The 9,491-nt window shown below is 44.5% G+C and overlaps 1 protein-coding gene across 1 annotated transcript; it reads left to right on the top strand.

Annotated features, from left to right (window-relative positions):
* Positions 1-5,839: 5,839 nt before the first annotated feature.
* On the top strand, positions 5,840-9,147 carry MBL2 (mannose binding lectin 2). The gene is made up of 4 exons (XM_016220750.2): positions 5,840-6,026; positions 6,421-6,537; positions 7,903-7,971; positions 8,771-9,147. The coding sequence occupies exons 1-4, from the start codon at positions 5,843-5,845 to the stop codon at positions 9,145-9,147; spliced, it is 747 nt and encodes a 248-aa protein (XP_016076236.2). The 5' UTR covers positions 5,840-5,842.
* Positions 9,148-9,491: the final 344 nt, after the last annotated feature.

The raw sequence follows: 9,491 nt of genomic DNA on the forward strand, positions 1-9,491 counted from the left end.
CCAATATGTGGTGGGTGGTTTTTCCCACACCACCAAGCAATCCTCTGACACCAGCTGGGTGTCCTGCAATTCAACTCGATTCTGACACTATCTCTCTGGAGACATCAGCAGATCCCATATGTTAAGGTCTCAGTCCTACAAGACTGCCCCCCACTCCCACTTCAGGTGCCAGCTGCAAACCTAGGACCTGTCCTTCTGACTGACCAGCTGTAAATTGGAGATTTCCATGACCCCATTCTTGGGTTCAATTAATTTGCTAGGGTGGCTCATAGAACTCAGAGAAACATTTACTTACTACAACAGTTTGTTATAAAATGATGTAACCCAGGAAAAGCCAGATGGAGGAAATCCATTGGGCAAGGTATGTGGGAATAAGCAAGGAGCTTCTATGCCCTCTTCCAAGAGCGCCATGCTCTCCGAATCTCCACATGGTCACCAACTTGGAAACTCTGTCTTTCTTGTTGTTTTTTATGGAGGCTTCACTACATAGGCATGACTGATTAAATCATTGGCCATTGGTGATTGAACTCAATCTCTAGCCATCTCCCCTCTCCAGATGGGGAGGGGCTGAAAATTCCAACCCAGTAATCACAACTGTTGGTTCTCCTGGCAACCAGCCCATCCTTAGGTCACCTCGGAGCTTCCCAAAAGTCACCTCATTAACATAACAAAAAGCATTCTCTGTTTTCATCACTTAGGAAATTCCAAAAGTTTTAGGAACTCTGAGCCAGGAACAGGACAAAGAACAAATAATGTATTTCTTATTATAAATCACAATATCACAGTTCATTATTTCAATGATTATGTTACGCCATTCATTTTACTATGTCTACGTTGTCAATTTTATACCACCTCCTGTGCGTGTCATATGGCAAAGGCTTTCACTTGCTTCTTTATAAATATTGATTACCCTATTTTAAATTACTGGTCAGTCCTTTCTGATGATTCTGCGTTGGTTGGTGTTTATCTCTGGCCCTGAGTTCCTGTGGTGATGGAGGTGCCCACTCAGCCCTCTCCTTATCTCATCCGTGAGCTCCCCCTCCTTGGGGGTGTTGGGTGTTGGTGAGCTCTGCCAGGCCCCGCTCTACATCCCCCCCAGTGAGACAAGGTAGGGAGAGAAGATGAACCTGACAAGAAGGGTCTCTGGCCCCAGAGACCCAGGAATGAGCACAACTTTTGCCACGCGCTGTCCCCCATTAGGAAACTGGTTGTTAGAGAAAGCAGCCCAGGAGGGAGGCAGTCTGTTAGTGGAAATACAACCCTGGGCATGGGGAGGGGGCAGAGCAGAGAATGTCTGAGAAGGCTCTGACACCCATGTGTATTCTGATTTTCCCTGTGGCACGGGAGCAGGTCCTTGCTGTCCAACACAGACAAGATCGTTCTGTTATGAGATGCAAAGGTCATTCCAAAATCGCATCTAGACATAGACAAAAAAGGTCACTCTGAGAACCACAAAAATGAAAACATGCCCCTCCCCTGGCTATCATGAGTATCTGCCACTCCTTCACAAAATACAGCTTTGCCTTGTTCCATTTCTCCCTCCTTCTTGATAAAATTTATTAAGATAACTCAATTATAGCATTGTCTCGGCTTCTCAACAGAATCCTATGCAGCATAGACATCCATTTCTTTTTTTTTCTTTTTTCTTTTTTTTTAATATATCTTTATTGATTTCAGAGAGAGGAAAGGAGAGGGAGAGACAGAGAAACATCAATGATGAGAGATAGACATCCATTTCTTAAAACTTCCTCCCAAATCACCTGATACAAGGCCAAATTCCATAGAAATCCCTCCTGCCAACCTGTTCCTGAAAAGTCATATGGTTCACTATTGTGTGCAATATCCCTCTCTATATAATAAGTGTGAAATTTTAAGAAACTAAAAAGAAGCAAATCACCTTTGCTTTAGGCATGTTCCTGGTGGTCTTTGCTTGGGGAAAAGTGACATTTCCCCTTCACTGTCATTGTCTCACTCAGAGCATCTCTGTGGGAAAGAGAATGGGACTCACAATCTTATTTTATAGGGTTAAAACTTATTTTATAGGTGCTTTGTCTAAACTCACAGCTTTGAGCCCAAACCAAGCCTTCTGATTCTAAATCTGCCTCCCAAAGGGGCCATCCATGAATACTGCTTCCCGAGAAGGCTATTGAGCAGTCATCCTACAAGCACAAAAGCCCTGGCTTCGTGGGCTGTGTGCCACGCACCCTGTGTGTGGACCAGAAAAGGGCATCCGCCACACAATCAAGGCAGTGGGATCCCAGTTCACAGATGAGGAAAGGGGGTGTAGAGGGGCGGGAAGTCCTCCTACCGGTCAGAGAAGCAATGTCCCTGAAGCCTCTTGAGGTGAGGTGGATGTCTGGTGGAGCGGAGGAAATTCTGGGAAGGGTAAGAAAGGTCTACGGTCCAGAACAAATGTACACAGTGGCCTTGTCCCTGCTGTAGAGTGAAGAGTGGATAATCAGGGCTGATGCATGTGGAGAGGGGTTTCTCATGATGGGAAAAGCCTACAGGGGCCTCTAGGGAGCAGAAGGGGCTCAGAGCTGGGAAGCACCCAGAGCAGTGGCTCACCGCTTCCCAGCCCAGTTCCAGGAAATGTCGGCCTCTGCAGGGCAGCTTCCTGACCTCTGGACTAAGTGTTCAATAAAAACAAGCACTGTGATCAAAGGCAGCACCTCCAGCATGACCTGGATGCAGCTACCTCATTTCACCTCCTGCTACTTTGGACAGGAGCCATAGGAAGGTTTGGCTGCTAGAGAGAAGGGAAGGGGGAGAACAAGTTGAAGTATATCTTGCACATGTTCTCAGATGTGTCCACCTTCTTGATCCAGCTGCCGTCATCCTAATTCTGGCCACTGTCATCTGCTGCTTAAATGGTAGTAAGTACCTCCTTGCAGGTCTGATTTTTTTTTTCATACCTGTCTCCCACAATCCTTCTCCACACTGTAGTCAGAACAAGCTTTAAAAATTCAAATCTGATCATCTCTCCTTTTCCAGATTTCCTCTAATAACCCTTTGGAGGAGGTCCCAAGTCTTATAACAGTTATAATCCTATTGTCAATCTGCATATGCCTCGTCTCTCACCACTTGGATCTCACACTATGAGCTCAGTCAGACCGAATAGTGTCATCACTGGGAACCTGGCCTTCTTTGTCTCACTTTCAAGCCGTTGCACAGACTATTCACAGTGTGAAATCTGGACAAAACTCTGAAGGAAGCAAGAATAATCTTTGGAACTCCCGCAACTTCCTTGAGAGTCCCTTTGGAAAACTTCAAAAAGTAATAATTTTAGTTTCATATATAAGTGGAAAAAAACAGTAAAGGGAGATCTCATGTACCCTTCATCCAGTTTCACCAATGACAGGATCGGATACACCATAGTACAAGTATCAAAACCGGGAAATTGACACTGGAACAGTAAAGACACAGGTCTTATTTGGATTTAACTATTATTAACTTAACCTGTATTCCTTTTTCTCTGTGTATAGTTCTATGAAATTTCTTCACAATTACAGGTTTTTGTAACCACCACAATTGAGACACAGAAATGTTCTTGGCCCACAGTGAAACTTGCCCACGTTACACCTCTAGAGCTATCCCCTCCTTGTAGTCTTGATTCCTGCTAACCACAGACCTGTTCTCTCTTATGGCACTTCTATCATTTCAAGAATGTCATATAAAAAAGAACATACGGTTTGTAAATTTTTGCGATCATATTTCCTTTACTCAACATAATACCTTTGAGATTCATTCAAGCTATTTTATGAATCAATAAATATAGTCTGGGTGGGGTTTTTTTCTGTGAGTTTTCCACCGTTTATACATCCATTCACTTGTTGAAGAAAAATTGAGTTATTTCCAGTAATTTTGGCTATTAAAAACGAAGCTTCCCAAATGAGGTATTTACATATAATGGAATATTACTCAGTCTTAAAAAAGAAGAAAGCTCTGATATGTGCTGCAACATGGATGAACCCTGAAGACGTCGTGCTAAGTGAAATAAGCCAGTCACGAAAAGACAAATATTGTATGATTCCACTAATATAAGGTACCTAGAGTAGACAAAGTCCTAGAGATGGAAAGTAGAACGGTAGTAACCAGGCACTGAGGGGTGGGAGTGGGGAGTTGCAGTTATTGTTTAATGAGGTCAGTGTCAGTTAGGGGTGATGAAAGAGTTCTGGAGATGAAGAGTGGCAATGCCTGCACAAGAGCGTAAACGTGCTTAATGCTGCTGAATTAATTGTACACTGAATAATGGTAAACATGATGTTATGTATATTTTGCCACAATAAAAAATGGATGACAATTTGAAGGACAATTTGTGCAATATTAAAGCAAACAGCTGCCAAGCACTGTGCCAGAAGTCCCCGGGGAAGGTTAGGAGTTTAGGGCAGTTCTAAGAGTTGTTTGTTAATCTGAGGTTGAAGGCCGGGCCAGCCTGTCTCAGTTCACAAGGCTGATTGGGCCCTGCAGGTGCCTGGTCCAGCCTCCTTCCTCACCCTGGGGCACCTGCCAGAGTCCCTGGCTGGAGGGCCAGCTTCTTCATCTTTGCATCCCTGCTCTGCAGAAGCCCCGGTAAGTTCTTTCTGCTGAATGGATCTAGGGTCCTGGATTTGTCTAGGGACTTGACTTGACCTTGGAGGCCAACAGGAGGCTTTCTGAGGGGTGGAGGTGAGGAGGTAGCCAGCAGAAGTCATGTAGGAAGTGTCCTTTTTTCCGCCTTATGCTGAGAGACTGGTAACTTTCCTGGACTTACCTGACCATTTGCAGATGAGACTGGCTGCCTTTGTTTCCAAAGAGCCATAAAGAATTAGAACCACAAAGCTAGGCTGCTGAGGTTCCCTGAGAAATGACAGTATTTATATATTTATTTATTTAAAATGTCTTTATTGATTTCAGAGAGAAGAAGGGAGAGGGAGAGAGAGATAGAAGCATCAATGATGAGAAAGTCATTGATGGGCTGCCTCCTGCACACCCCTTACTGGGGATCGAGCCCCCAACCCCCACACCGGCTGGGCAGAGATGAGTTTTTGAGAGCTTGGAAAGACTGATGAAATGCTAAGACTGAGAAATGGGAAGGGGAGTCAAGGAAGGTGGTAACTTCCAGTGTTTTAGACTCACAGAACACAGGAAATTTCTGTCAGGAACTGAAGAGGAATCTGGCATCTTACCAGGGGCAAGGTAGTGAGAAATTTCCAGAGAAAATGCTACCCCTGGTAAGTCTTGCAGTGGGAAATAAAACTTCTAGAGGAAGCAAACTGAAATTAATTCTGGGCTGGGTCAGTGACTAGCAGTGACTCTTCCTCTCTGGATTACCAGCCTACAGCTTAGTGCCTGCCATTAAGTCAATGTTGGCTAACTGGCCCTGAAAGGCAATGGCCTGCCCAGGTATGAGGATAGGATGCAGGTGGCAGATGGGTCCAAAGGGAAGCGGTGGGGTGAGAGGGAACTCCTACAGATTCCTGGGTCTCCATTCACTTCCAGGCCATGCGACAAAAGGCATGAGTGTGCTGGCGGTGTAGGCCCCTTTGCTCTCAGAAAGGACATGGGGAGAATACTCGCAGCCTTCTAGTACGTAATATTGTAGGCCTCGTGACCCCCTCCCCAGGGACCCCACTGTACGTTGTTCCTATCTTTGTTAAACTACTAATCACACAATATCAGAAGGAAGATTTACTTTTCCAAATCCCCAGTCTAGAGGCAGCAATAAGTGGGTCATCCATCCCTGCATCGCCTCTGCCCAGTACGGGTTATAGGACAGGAGGAATGTTTGGTACATACATGTTGGTTAACTGAACAAGATGAGATAATCTTCCCTGATTTTCCCCACACCAGGGTGAGGACCATGTCTCTGTTTCCATCGCTCTCTCTCCTTCTTCTGAGTGTGGTGACAGCATCTTGCTCAGAAGCAGAACCCTATGAGAACCTCCCTAAGACCTGCCCTGTGATCACCTGTGCTTCTCCCGGCATCAACGGCCTGCCAGGCAGAGATGGGCGTGACGGAGCCAAGGGAGAAAAGGGAGAACCAGGTAGAGCTTGGGCTGTTCTCTCTCTGTGACTCTACCTTCCAGACATAATTGCCTGGAGGTGTGAGAGTAATGTCCTATTCATATAGGTTGTATTTCTCTCGTGTGCATATTATAATTCAAGACAGATACAGCTCTGACTCTGACATCTCAGACTTCCACACAGGAATTGGTGACATGTGGCTGTCCTGCCTGCTCAGGGAGTTGGTCTCCATGGCAGGCCATCCCGAGGGACAGGGGAAGATTTTCTTCTCTGGGTCAGTGGACGTAGTGATTTAGAAAGTTGGTCCTGGATTAACATCTCCTTTCTCCTGGGAAGGAATCAGGCATCAATTAGAACTAGAGAAATAGAGCAAAAACATAGATACTAATTTATGTTTCCTTCATCTTCCAACAGGCCAAGGGCTCAGAGGCTTGCAGGGTCCTCCTGGAAAGGTGGGGCCTCCAGGAAATCCAGGGCTCCCTGGGCTTCCAGGACCAGTAGGCTCAAAAGGAGACCATGGAAAATGTCCAGGTAAGAAGCTAATCTCAACCAGATCTAGGCTGGGGGCACCCAGGGTCCTGGGACTTTGAGTGCCAGGTGGGAAATGCCCCTTCTCCTGCTGCTTCATGGCAAGATGCCCAATTCTTCTTCCTAACCCAGCACGCTCAGCCCTCTCTAGGTTACTAAGAGCCTCAGGGGATTCCTATCAGGGCCTGACTCCAGACTTGCAGACCCTTTGGGGCCACTCCTTCACCAGGCACCTCCTGAAGGAACTGGGCCCTGGCTGTCCTTTAGCTGACACAATGTGAAGCTCTGGTCCAAAAGGGAGAAACTAGAGCGCATATGTGTTGGGCTTAGTATGTATATTTTCACAACAGCATCATATACATGGTATGTCACTTAGCTTTTACTTCATGAGAAACAAACAAAAAAACACAGCCATTTATTTAAATCACAATTCTGTGGATCTGCAAAGTGATTTTTTTGCTGATCTCGGTATCGTGGTCAACTGATGAGCAATGGTCCCACGTCCGTCTCGTTGCTGTTCAGCTGTCAGCTGGAGTGATGAGGGTGACGGACCCACAGGTCTGATCCCCCAACAGGCTGGCACGGCCTGTTCACATAGAGGTGATTACAACATTCCCACAGTAGAAAGGGTAGGAGCCTTAAGGCCTCTGAAGGCTTAGGACATGCACTTTATTGGTTCTGTCACATTCGAGTGGTCAAAACAAGTCACAGGGCTAGCCCAGATTCAAGGAGTGGGGAAATAGACTCCATGTCTTAACGAGACAAGCTGCACAATACTGAGGCCATTTTTGCCACCTGTTACACATGGTCTCCTTGTGCCCGCCCCCCTTAAGGAATGTGCAACTCACGACAATCTTAGTTCACTGAATGAACTCTGGGGAAAACAAAGACAAAACAATAAAAGCAACACAAACAAAACCTCCCTAAAGACAAAAATCAGTAGTCTTTTTAGTCAGTATTCACCAGCACATAATCATTCCCCAAGGTATTTCTTTTTTACTCATGATAGAGTTGTTTATTTGGGAGAGAGCAAACAAACCAGCAACAATTAGTGAAGAGCTTGGCCTATGGAGCGCTGTCATGATAGGTCATCAGGCAGTGCATGTGTGCTCATGTACGTGTGTGTGTGTGTGTGTGTGTGTGTGTGTGTGTGTGTGTAAAGTGTCTAAATACGTTCAACAGATGATGAGTGATGTTTTGAGCTGGAAGGAAATAGAGATGCTTTTCCTTTTTTAAAAATTTTCCTTCAAGAGCAAATATCAATTTATAATTTATTTTTTTTCTTACTTTTGAAGAAAATACCCTACCCGCTTGTAGTTCTGAAATCCCTTCTCAACAATGTTTTCTCACTTTATTTAAATTTTCTAGGTTGTGATGATGGCCTGGCTGCTTTAGAAAGAGAAGCTCTGCGATCAGAATTGAACCGTATCAAAAACTGTAAGCCTTTTCTCACATTTCAGGCAGCTTACAGTTTAGGAAGGTGGAAGATAGTAAATATTTATTAAATACATATAATTTTCTAGTGCCTGGATAGGTGTTCCTCGTATTCTGATCTCATGAACTCCTTCCAACCTTTTTGTAGAAATGGAGGCAAAGAGATATCGCATAACTTGCTTAAATGCACAGAGGTGGTAAGTGGCAGAGGTAGTTTTTAAATAGAAATTGGTCTGTCTCCAGATTCCAATCCTGCACTCTCTACTATCAGCCTGAGCATGTGTCACTGAAAATGGGACCTATGCCTCTTTCTCTTTGCTATGCTGGTGTTATGACCTGACTGTGAGGCCTAACCGGTTCCTTCTGTGCCCTCCTGGCCTGAGGCATATATTCTCAGACATTTTGTTTATTCTCAAGTTAAAACTGGGGTAAAATTCAGAATTACCATTTACACATGTTTTAGAACTCTTATCTAAAAGGACAAAGGCATTTGTTCCAGTCAGTCTTTCAGATTAGATTTGCCAGATTTAACAAATAAAAGAACAGGACACCTAGTTAAATTTGAATTTCAGGTAAACAATAACTAATTTTTTCCTGTGTAAGCATGTCCTCAAAGTTGCATGGGAAATACTTATAATAAATAAATAAATAAATAAATAAATAAATAAATAAATAAATAAATAAATATATATATTGTTTGCCTGAAATTCAAATTTAACTGGGCATATTGTATTCCACCAGAAAAATACCTTCGGCTGGACTTAAAGACCAGCCAGTGTCACCCACATTTTTCCTATTTTAGGGTTGACCTTCTCTCTGGGCAAACAAGTTGGAAAGAAGTTCTTCTTGACCAATGGTGAAAAGATGACCTTTGACAAAGTGAAGGCTGTGTGCACCCAGTTCCAGGCCTCTGTGGCCACCCCCAGGGATGCTGAAGAGAACAAGGCCATCCTGCATTTAACCAAAGGAGAGGCCTACCTGGGCATCACAGATGAGGGGAAGGAAGGCCATTTTGTGGATCTGACAGGAATGGGACTGACCTACCAAAACTGGAATGACAATGAGCCCAACGATGCTGGCTCTGGGGAAGATTGTGTGGCGATGCGGGAGGACGGCAAATGGAATGATGTCGATTGCTCAACAACTTCCCTTTGGGCAGTGTGCGAGTTCCCCGTCTGAAGGAGCCCTTCCCTCAGGCCCTCCTGCCTCTTAGAGTCATCTCAGGGCCACAGTCTGCTTTGGAAGATAAATCTATACCAATTTTTCCCATAACCAGTACTGATTTGCCCCTTTGTGGGGAATAAGAGAAAATGAGAAGAATGGACTGAAGAATGGGAAGTAGAAGTGAGAAGTGAGAAGAAACTGACGGGTACAGTGAGAGTTTCTGATTCAAACCCAGTCACTAATGATAATCACTAACAACAACAAAATCACAACAGTAATAGTGAGTAGTAGCATCAGTAGAAGTACTGATAATATGTATTTCAATGTTTACTATGAATGAGGCCCTATATTATGCAACA

The sequence above is a fragment of the Miniopterus natalensis genome, chromosome 14, assembly GCF_054644295.1.
Source record: "Miniopterus natalensis isolate mMinNat1 chromosome 14, mMinNat1.hap1, whole genome shotgun sequence".
NCBI classification, from domain to species: domain Eukaryota; kingdom Metazoa; phylum Chordata; class Mammalia; order Chiroptera; family Miniopteridae; genus Miniopterus; species Miniopterus natalensis.

Excerpts from the sequence above, each read along its gene's own strand:
- MBL2 (XM_016220750.2), top strand. The coding sequence starts at position 5,843 with ATGTCTCTGTTTCCATCGCTCTCTCTCCTTCTTCTGAGTGTGGTGACA. Across the intron at positions 6,538-7,902 it reads AGACCATGGAAAATGTCCAG|GTTGTGATGATGGCCTGGCT; the intron begins GTAAGAAGCTAA and ends TAAATTTTCTAG. Across the intron at positions 7,972-8,770 it reads ATTGAACCGTATCAAAAACT|GGTTGACCTTCTCTCTGGGC; the intron begins GTAAGCCTTTTC and ends TTCCTATTTTAG.